Source organism: Muscardinus avellanarius, assembly GCF_963383645.1.
Source record: "Muscardinus avellanarius genome assembly, chromosome: X".
Taxonomy (NCBI): Eukaryota; Metazoa; Chordata; class Mammalia; order Rodentia; family Gliridae; genus Muscardinus; species Muscardinus avellanarius.
The window spans coordinates 54,078,573-54,099,829 of record NC_137792.1 but is presented as its reverse complement, the minus strand read 5'-3'; the positions used below and the strand labels follow the sequence as shown (position 1 = coordinate 54,099,829).

The 21,257-nt window shown below is 39.4% G+C and overlaps 1 protein-coding gene across 4 annotated transcripts in view; it reads left to right on the top strand.

Moving 5' to 3' along the window:
* The window catches only part of MTM1 (myotubularin 1), a gene marked incomplete at both ends in the record, with an annotated part of 88,672 nt that overhangs the window by 9,420 nt on the left and 57,995 nt on the right, over positions 1 to 21,257 (top strand). For 3 of the 4 annotated variants that reach the window (XM_080718588.1, XM_080718586.1, XM_080718585.1), the window contains 2 exons: positions 14,177 to 14,287; positions 20,778 to 20,879. In XM_080718588.1, coding sequence (XP_080574714.1) covers positions 14,177 to 14,287; positions 20,778 to 20,879 — 213 coding nt within the window. The remainder of the gene's footprint in view (positions 1 to 14,176; positions 14,288 to 20,777; positions 20,880 to 21,257) is intronic. The other variant, XM_080718587.1, reaches the window with a different exon arrangement.

Below are 21,257 nucleotides of genomic sequence, written 5' to 3'. Positions count from 1 at the left end.
AACTGTTAAAGATTATGCTAAACTGTTTCTCTTCTCCCTTGCAAGATTGACTGTGGGTCAGATTAACATGGGGAATATATTTGCTTCTCAATTTGTAATTTTTGCTTATGCAAAATTCATTTAACACTAACACCTGTTTATGTAGGGGATAAAATACATTTTAAAAACGAGTTTTATAGACAAGTTTTCAATCTCTGTCTTAATTTCCTCATCTCTAAAATGTAGATAGTACCTACTTCATAGGAAAATGTGTGTGAAAATGCCTAACATGTCCAATGTGTAGTAGGTGCTCAATAGATTTTATTTTCTATCCCCAATAAGTTAAGTTTTATCTCTATAACAGTGAGGAGAGGTTGTAGCAGATGAAAAACACTTGTTGAGCTTAACAAGTGAGACAGGTGCCCCAGATTTACTGCATCAGAATGTCTAAGCACAGAGGAGTATGCCGATGTAAATCCCTGGTTAAGTTCCACCCCACTAGAACTTTCAAGGTGTTCAGTTACAAAGCAGTAAGTAGCAGTCTAGAACTAGGATGACTGTGGTATGGTTCACTGCAACTCTGCCTTTTCAACTCATGGCCATGAAGTTTCACGGAATGTTCCACTGATGGAATGGGGACATGAAGCAGAAGGGGCAGTGGGAATGTGTAGCTGCTTTTGCTGTCACAAAACTTCTGGTAGATGGGATAGGTTTTCTTTGCTCACATCATCCTGAAGGGGCAGGTATATTTTCATGGGATGGACTAAGAGTGAGCATGTCCAGAGTACTTGAAGAAAAGAAAAGTGGCTATATGTAAGAGACGTTGAGACTGTCGTTTTATGCTCTTAGTTCCCCATTTCTTTCAGAGTGTTTTAATTTAGAATATTTTGTATCTTTTGATACTTTTATCATGTCTGAATTCTGAAAGATGCTACTTATGATCCTTGTTTCCTTTGCCATGGGACCTTACTTGTATAGCTACTACAACTTTTTACACGATGCTCATAGGGATATAGACACAGATCAGGGCACAGTAGCCTGAGATAGGGCACTTTATTTTTGTGAATTGATTCAGACTTCTAAGCAAGACTGGAAATGAGTAAATATTTTCATTTTCCAAATGGGAAAGATTCTGGAAATGAGAAGGAGGGAGCTGGATGTCAACCCTTGGCAACAACTGGCAAATGCTCTACAAGTGATCACTTTAAATAGTTGGCTTAGGGTCCTAGAAAAGAAAGAACCCATGGGAGTGTTATTGACATATTATCTTGATAGAATCAAGGCACAGACCAGTATAGATCAAGGCAATCACCAGTATAGATGTGGGCTGAGTAGTGTGGTAGGTGCACGTAAATGGAGTGATAGACTTTATTAATAAGGCTCAGTATCAGCCACAAAGTGGTCACTAACATCTTTCTTTGTGGGGCCTTTCATTTCCAACATGTCTAACACAAATCATTGCCCATATGTCAGAAGCATTAAACTATACCAAGTGGTAGATGACAGAAATGGGGTTTGAAATTATATGAATTGGCTAGGACATTAGAGAAAACATATAAAATTATTATAGATAGCATTTACTCAGTAAAAATCAATTGTATCATTAAAATATGGAGGGTTGTTTTAACAGAGGACTAAAATGTTTTTTGAACCAGTAATTGGACCTGACTGATTTAACAGCTAATATACCTTTAGGACATTTAACAGAAGTATAACAGTTGGATAAAATGAAATGGTAGCCTCATTCGAAGTGATGGTTTCAAATCTAGGTGCCACATTTTTAGATGGACATTAACAAACTATCCAAGGTAGAGAAGGGAGCAGTGATTGAAATCAATGTTGATCTTTTTGCAAAGAAAGAGTAAAGAGAAGCATGATGGCTGTCCTTGAATATTTGAAGTGGCTTTCTGTGGAGTAAGGATTAGACTTGTTCTGTACAGCTCCCAAGGGCCCAATCGGGATAGAAAATTTTATGCTAATATATATGAGAATGGTTGAAAATTAGAAATAAAGTAAATATCACCATCCTTTTCACCATGGAAACTCTTGGCTTATTGCTGAGGCACGTGTGCCTGGTTCTGTTCTATTTTATCACTGGTAATGAACTGAGAAAATTATTCTAATTACGATGATGTAACAAGATCATCATGTAGATAGTATAATCTCAACTACATAACATGAATAAAAATGTCTCTAGAAAAGAGCCTAGAAGTATGAAATATGCCAAACATTTTTGCACTTGAGATATATAGAGTAGAATTATGCATGCTTTGTTTTCTTTTCACGTGTCAATAGTTTTCAAATATGTAGAATGAACATATATTACTTTTATAGCTATGGAAACACATAGCAAAGTTTTGTTTAATTTGTTTTCATATGTCACCCCACAGAATGGGGATTAGCATCGAGTGTTTAAATACAATGCCCTTCTGACAATGAGTACTAACTTATTTCTTCTTCCATGAAGTTTTGCATACCAAACATTTTAAGCAACTGGCCACAATATTTAGTGCAAGTTCAAAAGGAAGTGGCTAATAGCAGAAAACATGTAAAGAATGCTATTTAAATGGTTACTCAGGAACCTAAAAAGAGTCATCATAGCTGGGCATAGTGGTGCACACTTATAATCCCCGTGCTTGGGGAGGTGGAGACAGGAGGATCGCGTAGGTTTGAAGCCAGCCTTGCTCGCTTAAGAGACCCTGTTTCCAAATAAAAATATAAAATAGGCCTGGGAGTGTACCCCAGAGGTAGATGGGTTTCTAGGAACCTCAGTACCACAAAAAAAGTCATCATAGTGTTTTTTTCACTTAAAGTCCTAAAAAAGAACATTAATTATGGATTCTGCTGCAAAATGTTAAAACTTTTTTGTGTGTTTGACAAAGAGCTGTCATCTCATTGGCATTTTGAAGTGGACACCTGTTTGTTTCAGTTATGTAAACACTGAAATGGAGTCTAGATGTGTGCTTTCTGATTTCAGAGTCAGCTCTCCTATTTTGAAAGATGTATATGGCATATGTAAAGGGCAGATTCTCTGCCTCCCATTCTCCAGTGAAGTCCAGAAATGGTGGTCGCATCCTTAGATTGTCATGGCGGCTGCCTTCTTTTTGGCCTTCCTTGCATTAGTCTGCCCTGCACAGTGCCTCCAGAGTGGTTTTCCTAAAAGCCAGTCTCACCAGATAGCTTTTCAGTTCTAAAACTATCATTGGCTCCCTGTTTCCCACAGAATACAAGCTATTTTATTTTGTATGGTATAAAATCCTTCTCACTTCTCTAGCTTTGACTCACATCCCTCCTCCCCAACAACCCTGTTCTCAAACTCTGCAAAACTCCTTCTGTTTTCCCATCGTGTGTGTGCTGTTCTCACTAAACCCAGATGCCTCATACTCTGTCCCTTTCAAAAGCAGTTCTTTGTGCTTGAAATGTACCTCAAAAGTCAAATCCTCTCTGGAGCCTTCTCCAGTTCTCCTTGAAGGATTCCCTCTTCATCTCCCTGCAGCCCTTTCTTCATGCCTCTCTACTAACACTCATCACTGTGAAACCCTCTATAGCTCACTCTCTCATACCCCTCATCCACATTCACTTGTTCTCCTGAGCACTTGTTGCTATCTCCTCTTTTACATTTCTCTGGCTTGTCCTGTGTATTGTCTGTTTGAGGACAGGGATGCTTTTCTATTTGTTTATTGGTGTTCTCTCCATTCTTAGTTGAGGCTCACTCAGTGTGTGTTGAATGAATGAATTCTGCCCATCTCATTTGCTTGCTGCCATGTCGTGAAATGCTGAGTTCTTTTGGTCCTCCCTGCCTAGCTACTGCAGTGTCCAGCAGAGAGCAGGTGCTCAGTGATTGAACTGAGGAGGGACCCGGCCCTTGTGTTGTCAGTGCTTCTGTAAGGTTTGTAAAGACCTGGTCATGGAGTTGACCATAGTGTTGACCTACTAAGTTGTGGCATCTCACTTACCAGCATTGCCTCTGGAGTCGAAAAATCCCATAGCCAACTTTTGACCTTGGGAAGCCAAAGTACCTAGCTTTGGCTTAAAATATTGACCCCCCCCACCCCAGAAGGGGCTTCTGTGGACACGTGATATCCTTTAATCTGGTGGGCTAGGATGAAGAAGACTGCTTCCAGATTCCTGTTTAGCAGAGGACATTGGGTTCAGGCACTGTGGGAGATGAGAAAGATAGTGTAGCCCTTGTCCGTTCACGCACTCTTGCCTTCCACCAGAAACATTCACTTTGCACCGTGGCAAATCAAATACTATGACAGTTAAATAACAGTATATGTTAAAGCCAACATCGCCTCACAGGCTATAGAGATGAGTAATTGTGGTGAAATACGACACAGCCCACAGTGGTGCACGTAATGCTGACACAAGAGAGAAGATGATTAACAGAGTGCAATGAGTCATAGAAAGCTTTGTAGAGGAGGTGATATTTGAACTGAGATGCTGAAAAATGGTAGTAGTCAGGCAGGGGAAAGGGAGGAACTTAGTAGGCAGCAGGTTTCTTTGTTTTTGTTTTGTTTTTGTTTTTGTATTTTGTTTGTTTTGTGTTTGGTGGTACTGGGGTGGAACCCAGGGGCTTTTCTTCCTCCGGGCTACACTCCCAGACCTAATTTATACTTTATTTGGAAACAGGGTCTCACTAAGTTGCTGAAAGCCTCACTAAGTAGCTGAGGCTGGCTTGGAACCTGTGCGATCCTCCTGTCTCAGCCTCCCAAGCGCTGGAATTACAAGCATGCACCACAATGCCCAGCTCGGCAGCTGGTTTTTGTATGCACAAGGTATTTTTCCATATTGCTCTATAGACATTCATGCTATAGAGAGGGACAGGTGCTCTGTGGAAGACATAATTGTGGGAGTGGAAGTGGTAGTGGGAGACAGAAGTTGATGAGGCTTGAAGAAGGAGCAGCCTCAAGACCCTCATAAGTCACAGTTAAGCAGCATTCATCTTGCAAGGAGAATGACATACCAGATGTGCATGCCAGAAAGAGAATTCTGGCTGCGGTGTGGATGATGGATTAAAGGAGGGAATGGCTGGAGGCAGGAAGACTCACTAGAAAGTTGTTTTAGTGTTCCAGATAAGTGAGAAGGGCCTAATGCAATTCTGATGGAGATAGAAAAGAAGAAAGAGCCATGAGAGACTTAGGAGGATCCATGTCCCCTATGAGCTGCTCCTGACCAGTCTTTCCAATGTGCCTCTTTCCTGTGTCTTGCTTAGGTTTCCTCCCTATGCTTTCTCATGTCTGTGTAATTTTTTAGGCCATTTTTTCCACCTGGAACACAAGCTCACCATCCAACCCATCTTTACCACTGACTCCTCCTATACCCCTTTAAATTTTATTTTGAAACATTTACATAATTGTGAGACAGAGACAGTAGAATAATATGTTTGAGGCCAGCATCAGCAACTTAGAGAAACCTTCAGCAATTTAGCAAGACCCTGTTTCACACTTAAAAATAAAATTACTAATACAGAAATATTTAAATGGGATACTTATAGACACCTACTACCCAGCTGAAGAAATTCTTCTGCTCCCTTTTCTCTTGAAATGATTGTCACCCGAAAGTTGGTACCATGCCACTTAACAAGTACAGCTGCACTATGTTTCCTTCACCTATATTACTGGCTACTACTGGAGCTGGATGCCCTGGGAAACCCAGAAGTGGAAGCAAAGTTTACCAAACTTACACTATAAGTATTTCAAAGCCAAGCCTACATCCTTCCCAAAGGGAAGGCCGACCAGCTTCATTATAAGCACATGCAAAAAGGATTTTTCTCTTCAAGAATATGTTGGGAACTTTTCAATATTGCCCTTTGTAGGTCCTTCTGTCTAGTGCATTTGGTACTGCTTTTTATTTATTTATCTTATATACAACTTTATTATAGAATCTATCATGTTTTATTCTACAAGCTTCATCTCTTCTTTTTTAATTTTTAATTATTATGTGGAACATATTGAAAATGACATACATTCAGACTGTGCTTGGTGCCCTCTCCCCAGCCCCGCCCAGTTCCCCTCCCCCTCTTCCAACAATGAGTGTCCAGGTTAACGATGCTATATTCTTTACACATATTTGGAGGTAGCACCTCCATTAATCAACCTCAGCTTTATTCCTCTCCTATCCTTCCATTTTAGCTTTGCTGAGATTTCCCTTCCATTATCTGGAGTCCCTCTGGTATTCCTAATACTCCCTAGGTTGGGAATATTAGAGAAAACACATGTCCCTTCTCTTTCTGTGTTTGGCTGATCTCACTTAACATAATATTCTCCAGGTCTTTCCGTCTTCTTGCGAATGACATGATCTTGTTCTTCTTTATAGCTGAATAGAATTCCATTGTGTGTATTTCCTATAATTTTGCAATCTGTTCACCTGTTGATGGAGACCTAGGTTGTTTCCATATTTTGGCTATTATGAATTGTACTGCTACGAACATGGGTATGCAGATGTTACTGTAGCTCTATGATTTAAACCCCTTTCGACAAATACCCAGGATTGGTATAGCCGGATCATATGGTGGGTCTATTCTCAGTTTTCTAAGGAATCTCCACACTGATCTCCATAGTGGCTGAACTAGTCTGCACTCCCACCAACAGTGTAAAAGAGTTCCTCTTTCCCCACATCCTCGCCAGCATTTGTTGTTATTTGATTTCTTTATACTTGCCACTCTGATTGGGGTTAGATGGAATCTCGGCTTACTTTGATTTGCATCTCCCTGATGGCTAATGATGTAGAACATCTTTTCATTTATCTATTGGCCATTTGTATCTCTTCTTTTGTGAAGTGTCTATTCAGTTCAGTTGCCCATTTCTTAATTGGGTTATTTATTTTGCTAGTGTAGTCTTTAGAGCTCTTTGTATATTCTGGATATTAGGCCTATGCATAAGTAGACTATAGTAATAAAACATCCTAGTGAAAGTGGGAACATCACTTTGGAACATAGGATCCCTAGTGCAGTTGGAGCATTCCAAAGCCAAGATCTGAAATGCTTTGAAATCTGACATGATGTTCAAAAAGTCAGGTGTTAGAGCATTTAAAATTCTAGATTTTCAGATTAGGGATAATAAACCAGTATGGACTAATGCCAGTCTTCCAAAATTGAATAAACTCCAAAATCTGAAACATTTTTGGTCCCAAGCATGTTGCATTGGGGCACTCAACCACAATAGGTATTCGTTTAAGTTTGTAATCTTAAATTATCCACTTATATTGCTGCTACAACATTAATGGTAGTTTAAAGTTTAAGAAAATTCTCATTAATACCATGGATTTCTTTGCCCCTTGTTCCTATGCTAATGCCAAGTTGAGAGTTTGTGGTATACTGAGCCCTGGTGTTGAAAATCATATAATCAGTGTAATTTATTACTTCTACTACAAGTCAGGTTTTAAGACCTCAGAAAGGGTATCATCACTGCTTTGATAATTCTTTTAACCTCGGAATTGACTTCTTACATCCCCATCAATTTCAGTGACAAATATTGTTTGTCTGCTTGTTTTATGGTACTAGGGATTGAGCCCAGGGGCATTCTATCCCTGAGCTACACTCCCAGGCTTTTTTTTTTTAAATTTGAAACAAGGTCTTGCTAAGTTGCTGAGGCTGGCCTCAAACCTGCAATACTCCTTCCTCAGCCTCCCAAGTACTGGGATTATGGGCATGCTCCACCACACCCTGCTGACATATGCTCTTTAGTTAACCTTGTCTATTGTGCTGTTGTTTAGTTAAATCAGTTTCCAAGCTCCCATAAATTCCTTTCTTACCACCTAATTATGTATTTTTGTGAGGATAGAACAAGAAGTCTTTTCACAGCAAATTCCCTTTCTTATTTTTCCTTTTTTTCTTTCTTTTTCTTTCTTTCTTTCTTTTATTTATTTATTTATTTTTGGTCATGCTTGTGTTAGAATCCAAGGCCTCACACTTGCTAGGCAAGTGCTCTACCACTGAGCTATACCCTACCACTCCTTTTTCCCTTCTCTGGACCTTAGTGCCCCATCAGTTGTTATGTGTCTTATGTTTTTGGGTTTCATCATTTTTGGTCTCCTTGACTCTGCAGATCTGCTGAAGTGTCTATTTTCCTTCTTTGCTTCCACTTTTGGACTATTGACTCTCAATTGTCTCATGATCTGACTTCTGCTCCCTATTCCTATTGAAGCTTATGGGTCCCTGACCAATTATAAAGGCCTTGGTTAAGTCCTTGACGTCTTCTCTGTAGAGCTCGATACTGTTCATTTCTCATTCATTTCTTGTCCTTTTCTCCATTCATGCTTAGTTGTTCTCACACTTCTGACATTGGCCTTCTATGCAGTTCTGTTTTCCCTTCCTACCTCCCAAATTTCTGTTTTCCCCTGTCCTCACTCTCTTTTTTCTCTTTCCTCAGTTGTATCCCAGTTCTATAACTCCAGTCCCAGCCTTCCATTCTTAACTTACGGAATTTTTGAGAGTCTCCTGCATATCAACAACATACCCAAGACTAGGATAGAGTGGGTAGCACGGCAGACATGGCTTCTCCCTCCCAGTGTTTCCGGTTCCAATGGGATTAATGGATGTTATTCAAGTGATCACAGCAACACCTGATAACAGGATGTGCTTGGGCTGCATGGGAGTAATAAAACAGAAGTATGAGTGTTTGAAGAGCCTGGGAAGTTGTCCAGAGAAAATTACATTTGACCTGTGGTCTGAAGACTGAATGTGAGTTGCCTAAATGCAAGGCAGGGGCTGGGGAGACAAGGAGCAGAGAGAGCAGTCTTCAACAAGACCTGATACAAGAGGACACATGGAAATAGGAGTACAGTGAGACTGGGGGATAATAGTGAGGGCGGTTACCTAGGTGTTGCAAACTCTCTTAAAGGACTGGGGTTTCTCCTTTTTTACTCTTATTTAATTAATTTTTAAATTGAAAAAATTGCATGTTATCACACGCAATATGTTTTGAAATAGGTATACATTATGAAATGACTCAAACCAATTTACATATGCATTGCCTCACACACTTTTTTTGTGGTGAGGACACAACATCTACTCTCAGCAATTTCTCGAGAATACAACACATTGTTATTAACTATCATCACTATGCTGTGCATTACATCTTTTAAACTTATTCTTCCTACCTAATTGAACTTTTCTATCCTTTGGCCAAGTTCTCACCCCATACCCCCATTCCACAAACACATAGGGTTTAGGTTTTTAGGATTAAACAATGAGAAGCTTTCTTTTTGTTTTTGTTTAGTTTTGTTTTGTTTTTTGGTGCTAGGGATTGAACCCAAGAGTGTTCTGCCTCTGAGATATACCTCCAGCCCTATTTTATTCTTATTTTGAAATAGGGTCTCACTAGGTTGATGAGAGTTTCACTACTTGCTCAAGCTGTCCCCAAACCTACGACCCCTCCCCACCTCAGCCTCTCAAGTACTTGGATTATAAGCATGTTCCACCATGCCTGGCTGAAACCCCCCCCAGGGGCATTCTACCTCCAAGCTACAACCCTAGCCATTTTATATTTTAGTTTGAAACAAGGCCTTGCTAAGTTGCTGAGGCTGGCTTTGAGCCTGTGATCCTCCTGTCTCATTTCCCCAAGTACTGGGAATGCATGTGTGTACCATTGCACCTGGCTAATGAGAAGCTTTTGAAGGGGCATAAGTAGAGGAATGATAACTTCCAAGCAGATTAGAAGAGGATCAGTAGTACAAAGAGACCACTACAGAGAAGTTGCTGGTGGAGTTGGAGAGAGGTTGACAGATTTGACAGTGATACAAGACAGACAAGCAATGTTGTGTCAAGGGGAGCAGAGAAAGTTATGTCAAGATTACTCCCAGATTTGTAGCTTTGGAAACTAGGATGGGTGTGGAGTATCTGTCACCAAAGTAGGAAACCTGGGAAGAATTTTCTCCAAGCCTCTTTTGGAGAGAGGAAAATCATGCATGTGGTTATGGACATTTTGAGTGGGAGGTATCCTTGAGATCTCTTCTAGTTCTCTATTTCTAGCTGCCTCGTGAATATCTTGATTTGATTAATTTATAATAATTCCAAACCAAGTGTGTCTAAATCTATGTTCATCTTTCTGCTACCCCTTCCTGTTTTCTTCACTTCTTTCAGTGGGGCCACTAGCATCCATCCCAGATATCTGGGCCTAAATCCGAGTCATCTTGATTCTGCCCCAGAAAGCACCAATTAATCAGGGTATTTCTCTTTTGAAAAAATATTCTAGAGATCTCATCTACCATGATCCTATCCCTGCCATAATCCTCAGGGAATCCCCATATCCAGCTCCGAAGCCTGGGCCACTTGTGCTTTTACAAAATCTCCATGCTTTCCCTCTTGTCCAGCTGACATGACTGTTAACTTTTTTTCTAGAAGGCCAATCCCCAACCACTGTTTTCTGTAATTTAAGGCTCATCTTTGTGTGTATATGTGCATCCTCTTTGCTTTATGTTTTGAGACAGAGTCTCACTAAGTTGCCCAGGCTGGCCTAGAACTTGCGAAGGGACCATTTTTAATGCTGTCACCACAGAACATTCATGGGATCTGATGAATAAGATACCACCTTGCCCTTTACTGAATTCCCCTTCTGTTTTGTTTGGACACTGTGTGTGTGTGTGTGTGTGTGTGTGTGTGTGTGTGCGTGTGTGTACTTGTTGTGGCTTTTGGTACGTGCAACCTGGCATTGTAGCTACTTGGGTCCATGTGCCTTATCACGGAGAGGTAGGCTCTGAGTTCCATGAGGGCAAATGTACAACTTACCTTCATGGACCCCAGTGCTATGTACAGTTTCTCTTCCTCAGCATACATGAGAGAGGGAGAGAGGAAGGAAATTAATGCATTGTTTTGGATTGTTTGTCATATATATTTTTCAACTCTTTTAGATGCTTAGAGTTACAGAGGCACAGAATTTTCAGTTAGACTGGACCTTTGAGTCTCCTTCAATATTTAATGATATTTAGATAGTGATGAGTCAGGTTTCCAGAGAGTTGGGCTGATTTTCCTATTCCTGGATCTTCCTGTTTGGCCTGCTGAGCTATCAGATCTTGAAAGTGTCATTCAGGGAGAACATGGCAAGTAGCCTCATTAGACTTTAGACAGAAGCTGGCTGGTTCTTTTCACTGGCCTGTTTTCTGCTTTGTATTTGCCTGGGGCAGTCAGAGCGACAGAATTTCCTCTGTACAAGAACAGAGCATCAAGGTCTTCTCTCAGTTTTAATTCTCCTGCTTTTATAAAACCATTCTTGCTTCCATGTTGATTAGAATATGAGACTTTTATTTAGTGTCTAGTCTATTTTATCTGTAAGTTTGTCAAACTTAGCTATACACATGCAATTGGGAATATAGTTAACTGATACTCATAAGTCTCAATATAATCTGAGAGTAATAACAGACTGCCTGAAGGTATGTTTTTTAATAACCAGATGTAGTGAAAAGGAAGTACATTACAATATGTAGCTGTATATGTACACTGTTACTATTTTTTTTTCTTATGGAACATTTCAACTTTAGTCATGTAGTGAAATGTCTCACCTCATGGCAACAGCTAAAAAATGTTTCCTTATAGGAACAAACAGATCTGTTAGATGCTTGCTGGAGCATACCAATCTGCTATATTTCCAGAGCACAGTTATGCTTTCCCGATAATAAGATGTTCTTTGATATTATTATTATGATAATAATAAGAACAACTTGCATTGTTTTCTGGCCACATTAACAGATACTGTGCCAGGTACTTTGAATCTATTATCTTTAATCACTCCTACTTTACAGGTAAATATGGATGAGAGATCATAGTGCTAGTATCATCTGGCTAATAAATGTCAAAACTTGCTGGGCGTGGTGGCACATGCTTGTAATCCCCACGCTTTGGAGGCAGAGACAGGAGGATTGCGCAGGTTCGAAGCCAGCCGCGCGCGCTGGCTTAGGAGACCCTGTTTCCAAATAAAAATGTAAAACTAGGTCTGGGAGTGTAGCCCAGAGGTAGAAGGGCTTCCAGGAGTCCCAGTACCACCAATAAATAAATAAGTAAATAAATAAATAAATAAATAAATGTCAAAACTCAGATTTGAACTAGTTATATCCATGTTAAGAGCTTATACTCTTTCCTCTACATAGTAACTAACTATATAACACATTTTTTACATTTTATTTTGAAATAATTACAAACTGACAAGGACTTGCAGAAATACTATAGAGAAGTCATGCCCACCTATTGCCCAGTTCCCCATAATCACTGTGCTGTTTTATTAGATTATGAAATTGTTTTGCACAGTACAGTTAACCAGACTCAGATAATACTTGAATTTTACTAGTTTTTATAAACATATCCTCTTTTTGTATGGTTTTATGCACAATTCTGTGACACTTGTTCCCAAATGATCACCATGAACAACTAAGATATGAAGCCAGTACATCACCACAAAAGAACTCTACAGTAACACACATCTTTCCACCCCTCAATCCCTGGCGGCCACTTTTCTATGCTCATCTCTACAATTTTATCATTTCAAGAATGTGACCTAAATAGAAACATACAGAACTTGACCTTTTGAGATTGTCTTTATCCATTTAGCATGGTGCTCCTAAGGCTCTTCTGGGCAGCATATATCTTTCATTCATATCATTTTGTTGCTGAGTAGTATTCTGTGTATGCATGTATCACACACGGTCTTAAAACTTTTTGAATTTCTAGGTAATCTATGAGCTATACATATATTTTATGAAGAAATGCTTCATCTCCATATCATCTTTTAAAGAGGATTAAAATGAAAGAAGCATTTTCTTTGTATCCCTCAAAAGGACTTTTTAAAAAAATTTTTATTGATGCAGTGTAGTTTAAATAATCAAAATTCAAAATTCAAACATTTAATTTTTTTATTGTAAAATTCACCTAGACATAATATTAAAGAAAAATTTAGATTATAAATTTTGCAGCCCTTCATGCCTTTATCAGTATGAATATATATTTTCTGTTATTGTAGTCACAGTGTATTTGTATGCTGCTTTACTTTACTTGAACTTATTTTCTCACATACCACAATTGTTTGAATAGCTGCATACCTCTTCCATCGAGTTAACTAATATTCCTCATCCTAGAGCCTTCTCTAGCTCCACAGAACATTCATGCACACATCTTTTTATCCCTCTTACTGAATGCTAGCTATACATTCTTAGGAATGAAATGATTGGGTCAAAGTAAAGGATTATTTTTATGGTTCTTTGGTTATGTTCCCGGGCCTTTATTTGAATTTCAACCCTGCCCCATATTTACTAGGCAAGTTACTGAAGCTTTTTTTGTTTTCCTGATGTGGTCACTACATCAGGAAACATGGTTACTTAACCTTTGAGCTAGATAGCTTGTGAGGATAAAATGAGACTGTGTGCACAAACCCGTGGAAGTACTTGGCACAGTCAAGGTCCTTGTATATACTGACTATTCTGATTGCCATGATGATTACCACCTTCCTTCACTCACATGATTCCATCATGCTAGCAGTCTTATGGCCAACAAACACTGCAAAAGCATTGCCATGCATTCAAGCTCTTCTACTTTGGGAAGTGTGTCCATGTTTGAGACAAGCACTACTTCCAGGTGCTTGGGTTCTAATGGGGAAATAGAGACAGGTACATTTCTTGGCTACAAGGCAAAGTGAAGCAAGTGACATAACAGGAGTCTGACTCAAATCTTGTGGAAGTGTGGAGGAGAAAGTGGTTAATTCTGCCAGATTGACTTGGAAAGCAAGGCTTTATTAGAGATGATGTTTGCTGAGCCAGAGCTTCAGCTATGGGGAGAGTTCTTGTAGTTGGGAAAGATAGATCATCCTAGACAAAGGGAGCACCTTGAGCATAGCACATGGCCTGATTTTAGAAAAAGAGTGAAGAATGGGGACAGAGCTCACATAGCTGGCAGAATGTTATGGTAGAGAAACTGCCGAGAGAGAGGCTGCAAGTGACATCACGAGTCCTAGAAATACATGTCTAGTTTTGTCACTGTCAGGTAGGCAGTGCACAGTGGAAAACATTTGGGGATGCATTTTGAATCTATACTTGACTATTTAAATGCTTGCTCTTTCATGTGTGAGCTATATCATGTTTTTGCTTTTTAAAGGGGTAAAAGGGCCAAGTTTGTGTAAAAAACACCTTGTAAGCTTATGGTTATTCGTGCATGTTTTTAATTTTATAATTATATCAACAGAAATACTGACTTTTGTATTTTTGTCCATTACAGGATTCTGCTCTAATACTTGATGTTCCCTTGGGTGTGATCTCAAGAATTGAAAAAATGGGAGGCGCAACAAGTAGAGGAGAAAATTCGTATGGTCTAGATATTACTTGTAAAGTAAGAGATTCAGTACTTTCTTACACAAAGAAAAAGATGTATTGGCATTGTATGATAGTAGAAAGTTAACATGAGCTTAAAAATATCAAAATCTCTTGTTCATATGACATTCTAGAAATGGTTCTTCTCTTATGATTTGAGATTTTCACAAGTCCCTGGAGAGACTTCCTATTCAAGAGATCCTCTGTGGTCATCAAGCATGAGGATTAGAGAGGAACTGGTCAGTTGATCTGTTTCTCTGAGTAGAATTTTATAGATAAAATTTCTGAAATCTTTTTAGTTTTTGCTCCAGTCTGTTCTGGGTGGCCCTTTATATCATGTGTTACCATCTTAGATAACTGCATACCATAAAAGGAAAAGGAATAGAAGGGACTTTTCACTCTATGAACAGGATATATTGTTACCCATAAAATCTTTTGTAATTTTTGCTTGGTTTTCCAATGTAGGATCAAATATTTTGTTTTGGGGTGGTAAGTGCAAACAATTTAATGGTAATAAAATATAACCAGTAATAATGGTTTGTTGATCAGCTATGTCCATCCAAACACATGTTAGGTTGTTTGCATTAAATTCTCAACACAGCCCTCAGAAAAGGACTATAGTTGTCAAACCTGAGGCTCAGAAGCATTAGGTAACTTATGAGATTCTCTGACAAATAGCAAAGCTAGTCTGCAAGTACAGTGAGGTAATCATTTTGTAAACAATAGACTGAGCCTTCTGGCAAGGAAAACCCACTTTTCAGGTATTAGGTATCAAAAGACTATCATTTGTAGCATAATGCCCAATTCTAGAAAGAGCTGGGAGGGATTTGGAGGTCATTTGTCCCAGTAGTTCTTAAACCTAGATCTATAACAAGATAAACTGGGGAACTTTTTAAAATATAGATCTTTGAGTTCTACCTTAGATCCCACAGTAAGATAATCTATCAAAGCCATAACACAGGAGGTTGGGATGCTTCCAAGTTTCTCAGGTGACTGTGACCCATCACTCCAGTGCAGGGATCAGCAAACTTTTTTCCATAAAGAGCCAGGTAGGGAATATTTTAGGTTTTATAAGCCACGTAGGGTTTTCAACCCCTTTAAAATGTAAAACAACATTCTTGGTTTGAGAACTGTGCAAAGTGATCTGGGCTGAAGTTTGCTGACCCCCTGGCCAGTCCACATCCTTCACTCTATTAATAGGGAAATAGACCTTCAGTAAATGGCATGATTTACCTGGACTATCCAAGGAGCCAGTCAGAATTAGAACCCTTTCTCCTTTGTCTAACCTCATGATCTATGATTTAAAAAGCCACCCTCCTCTAAGTTGAGGATTATGTTTGGATTAAAGCACCCAAGGGATAATGAGGTTGATATTTTAATTTTTTGTGATTTAATGAAATGCTCTACTCCCATGAATTATTTTATGCAAAACGCAAAAATCATTCAAAGAAAATCTCCATACTTTTAAGCTTCAGAGGGTAGATAGTAGCTGAAAAAACAGATAAGGTATGAAGGTAGTTCAGTTCAAAACAAAAATATAGTAGATTACTGTGCTAGTATTGGGAAGAGGTTTTAAAATGTATTAGTGTATCAGTATTGGGAAAGATTTCCAATTTTAAAAATATATCCTTTCTACTAAGAAGGTCAGGACTAGCAGAAAGGAGGGACTTGTAATTTACATTTCTAAAGAAAAGGAAAGAAAGCTGGATCCAGAGATGGGAGGAAGTCCCAGATCCTGGAGAAACAATTTCACACATCTTGGGAAATGGAACAAAAGGTGGTCAGAGATGGGGCCGCCCCCCCCCCCCATTCTGGGGCAAATCCACCTGGAGACAGCAGAGCCAGGGCTAGAGATAAGGTAGCATATCTACAGATCAAAGGACCTGCCTTGGACTTGGGCGGGATAAAAACACTAAGTAAACTAGAGTTCTTTGGCATTTTCATTCAAATTGCCCCCCCACCGCCCGCTTTCGGGCACAGGGCTGTAACTATGTCTTGTATTTCTATCTTTTTAATAAACTTCTTTAAATCTTCAGCAACTGTCCAAGCTATGCATATTTAGTCTTAGCTTAGGACAAGAATCCATGTATTTTTCTGTTTGGGGTCATTTTGGGTTGTTATGGGTTGGGGGTAAGTGTGTCTGGGACCCTAGCATATGAAGTTTGCTGACCCCCTGGCCAGTCCACATCCTTCACTCTATTAATAGGGAAATAGACCTTCAGTAAATGGTATGACCCTAGAATATGGTTCCCAAACCATATTCTCCCAATCCGTAGCATATTACCACTGTAATCTCAGTATTTGGGAGGCTGATACAGGAGGATCACAGGCTTTCTGCCAGCCTAAGCAACTTAGTGAGACCTTCAGCAACTTAGCAAGACTGTTTCAAAATAAAAAAAAATAGGGGTTGGGGGAGTAGCTCAGAGTACTTCTTTAAACCAAGGGATAATGTGGTTGATATTTCCATGATTTTTAATTGACTTTCATTCTAATAAGCTTTTTTTTGTGGTACTGGGGGTGGAACCTAGGGGCTTTTCTGCCTCTGGGCTATATTCCCAGACCTGTTTTATACTTTATTTGGAAACAGGGTATCACTAAGTAGCTGAGGCTGGCTTGGAACCTGTGCGATCCTCCTGTCTCAGCCTCCCAAGTGCTAGGATTACAAGCATGTGCCACCACACCCAACTCATAAGCTCAATTGGTGCATTGTAATCATACATGCACATAGCACTCATTTAGCCTTCTTCCCCTGTTCCCACCCTATTCCCTCCCCCTTTCCTCTTTCCTGTGCTCAGTATAGTGGTTAACTTTGATAAGCTTGTGTATGCACATCATGTCCATTGAGGTGTTACCTTTTTTTCTCCTCCCATCTTCCTCAGGTTGCCTTCTTTACTCATCTAAGATTTCTCCTCCTTTGTCTGGAGTCCCTCCAATGTACCGTTTTTTTTAAATCCTATTTACTGCCTTATCAAAATGCAAACTTTTACTTAAATATCAATACACCAAATTAGTAAGACAGAGCACATTCTTACCTTTTGACTGGTTTTTATAAGAACAGAAGCCTTAGGAGCAACTCACCCGGCATAATTCTCAAATGGTACATATGTATATTTCTTGGAATTACCCTGTGCCCAAAGATGTTGGCCTAGAAAATGTTTTAACACAACCTGTTAGCTAAATTATCTCCTGGGATACACAAAGTCATAAGAATCATATTCCATTTTCTCAGTATAACATACCCGATTTGATATACAGAGAATCTGCTGCAGTGGGATTAAATACTAGTTATCCTTTCTCTCATAGGTTACTTTTCACCTGCAGTCAGTGATCATAATACAACTGACTTTCTGTCCTCAAAGAAGGAGTAACAACCCTGACACATTTGGCCATCCCAGATGTGCACATGGGGTTCTGCTTGCTCATGATGATGTTCTCATGTGGATATAAGTGCCAGGTAGCTTGTTCATCATTGGGGGAGAAGGAAGCTCTGAATAAAGGAATTCTTACTCTGCTGGCTGCATAACAGTACTTCAAACCACTTGGAGTCTAAAAAAAATATAAAAAGCAAAGCAGCCAGGGATGATGGCATAAGCCTGCCATCCCAGTACTTGGGAGGCAGAAACAGGAGAATCACATGTTTGAGGCCAGCCTCAGGAACTCAGGCACTCAGCAATTTAGCAAGACTCTAATTTAAAATAAAAAAATAAAAGGGATGGGGGTGGATCTCAGATGTAGGATTCCCCTGGATTCAATTCTCAGTGCCAAATTAAAAAAAAAAGCTAGGCATGGTGAATACCTGTAATCTTGGTACTTGGGAGGCTGTGACAAGATAATTGCAGGTTTGAGGATAGCCTCAGCAAGTAGTGAGACTCTCATCAACCTATGGAGATCTTGTTTTTTAATTTAAAAAGTAAATTAATGTTGAGGGTGTAGTGTAGCTCAGAGGTAATGGGCTCAGTTCCCAATGCCACACACACACACACACACACACACACACACACACACACACAGCAAATCAGTACTGTCCAAATCCTTCTTTCTCCTGCCCCCTAATTCTCGTTTACTTGGTTTAAAAGACAGTGTGGTATGTTGAATTTGGCAGTGATATGTGTTGTTTCTTTAGAAATGCTTTATAGAAATGGTGTTTCAGTATAATCATCACTTGAACATCACCATAAGAGGAATCTAATAAATAGGTTGAGGATTAGACCTGGAACCTCTAGGGCCACAAGGATCTTTCCCAGGTACTCTTCCCTGATGAGTAAAACTCTGAGGAAACCAGGTGAGACTTACCAGTCAGTATTTGCTCCTACCTCTTAGAGATTTTGTGATCTGCCACCTGTGAGTCATTTGGCTTTTCCACTCCAGTTTTCTCGGTGGATAATCATTCTGCCTTGAACTGCATCTGAATCAGATGGCAGAAAGAAGTGGCTTGAATCACTTGTACTTGGACATATGAAAAGAATTTGTTTCAACTACTGATGGATCTGAATGATCTTTAACTTAGGTATAGTCTAATTTCTGGCCAGGTGTTTAAGAAACTCATGTTACAGAATTACCATTGACCTATGGCTCTTAGGAAAAAAGTTCGTCATAGGTCCTTGACCTTAAGAGTCCACAGCTATCTGATGTTGTGCCTATAACTGGTTGTCAACCCTTTTAGCATGTCTCATCCCTTTGAAATGATTTTCCCTTCACCTGATTACTGCTTTGTATCATGAACCAACAACTAATGCCTCAATATTCTTGGGATGTGGTATAAATTGTTTGTTGGAGTTTGCTTTGTTATATGCCTCTAAAGATAAAAGCATGGCATGGGGTGTGACTCAGGGGAAGAGCATTTGCCCAGTGTGTGCAAGACCCTGGGTTAAATCCCTAGCACCAGAAAAAAGTCACAGAATCCTGGAGTTGGTAAAGACCAGTAGATGCCATCTGTACACAGCACAACCAATCTCAGGTCACTCATTAGAGGTTTTAGAGCTAGCAAACAGTTTGTTTCCCTTTGGGATGTCTTGTATATGGCAAAACCTTTCAGATCAAAGGCTTATGAAATGTTAAGATTACTCTTAAGATAATAAATGAAAAAGCACTTTGAACAATATAAATATTGTGATATCTAAGAGAGCGGGGACTGGGTCTATCTTGTTCTTGAGGTAGCTAGAGGGTCTGGCACAGTGCTAATTTTTCTGAAAGAATAATTAAAAGTCCAATTGTTGAAGTGTATGTTTTCAGTGCTTAGCCAATCAATCACAGTACCAGAATTAGTTGTTTTAAAGAGACAGTCTAAGTCAGGTACTTGTAATTCTAATACTTGGGAGACTGAGGCAGGAGGACCACAGGTTTAAGGACAACCTTGGCAACATAGAGACCCTGTTTCAAAATAAAAAGAAAATACAGTGGGAGGTGTAGCTTGGAGGTAGAATGTCCCTGGGTTCAATCCCCACTACAAAAAAATTAAAAAGAGACAGTCTAAAAATATACTTTAGCCTTGACAATAACATAGACGTTTATATTTTATATATAATATAAATTGACATGTAAAGAAGCTTATTTCCTTTTGATTCAGTTTAAAAGGTTTTCCCAGCCAGGCATGGTGGTGCACGCTTGCAATCCCAGCATTCAGGAGGCTTAGAGACTGGAGGATCACGATTCGCGGACAGCCTCAGCTACTTAGTGAGGCTCTCCGCAACTCAGTGAGACCCTAATTTTATTTTCAAAATAAAGAATAAAAATAGGGCAGGGGGCGTAGCTCAGAGGTTGAATGCCCCTGGGTTTCATCCCTAGACCGGCAAAAAATAAAATATTAAAAAAAAACTTTTCCTGCCTATTAAGGAGATCTCTATTGGAAGCTAACTTTATTATATTTTTATTGATGCATTATAATTATACATAATAGTGGGAAGCTGCTTTTACAATCTGGTTTTGATCAATAATTTCTGAAAGTAAAGTTACTGCTAATATGAGGTTCTATAACATGGTTTATATGCAAACTCTGAAAGTGAAAATATGTACAATGTAAAAATTATGTACATTACTGGTACTGGAGCTTAAAATGACAGTCATTTGGGGAGAGAACTTCTGTATTTCAATGACATGTCTAACAATGTTGAGATTGTGCTTGATAGCAGGTACTCTTTTGAAAAGTTGCATGAATAAAATTGTTTGATAAGTGCCTTGGAAACCATGGAATGTAGACATGATAGATAATATACAAGGCAAAGTTTGATTTCTTTTTTTAATAAAGTGATACTTAGCAGTCTCTTCTTTTTGGTACATATTGCTTTGTCTTGTCTTTACTTTCATGGCTACAATGGAAATATTTTCAGGTTTTCTTAAACTGGATATTTCAAAATACCATATAAAACAAATTAATTTTCTTAATAGTTTAGATAAATTGCCCTTTTAGGTAAGTGAATATTCTACTTTCTTTATTGAATGGGACCTCTTTTTGCTAATGAGCATGATTTTGTTTGTAGATTAAACTGTTAAATTTCTCTTTTGCCCCCTAGGATATGAGAAACCTGAGGTTTGCATTGAAACAGGAAGGCCACAGCAGAAGAGATATGTTTGAGATCCTCACAAGATACGCCTTTCCTCTGGCCCACAGTCTGGTAAATTCCAGGGCTCTGCTAAACATCAGAAGGTTCTCAACTGCCTCCTCTGCATAAACTGCCTGTGGGCTGAGATTCTCTTTTACTCACTGCATTGCATTTCCTGGTGTGATGTGCATGTGGGGGCGTTTATTAAATATGACTTAATCACATTGAGAGGGAGAGAGTCTCTGTTCTGCTAGTCGGAGTGAGATGGATTGCCCCAGGTGACTGATCCTCATCTGGAGACTCATGGTAGGTCTGGGAGCTTCACCTGGAGTGACTCTTCTCCAGCACTGAGTGTGCCCCTGAGCATGCCCTTTCAAATGCAGGAGATAGCAAGAGGATGGGGTGGTTTAGCCCAAGACTGTGAGGTCAGCTCCTGGACTTCATTGTTCT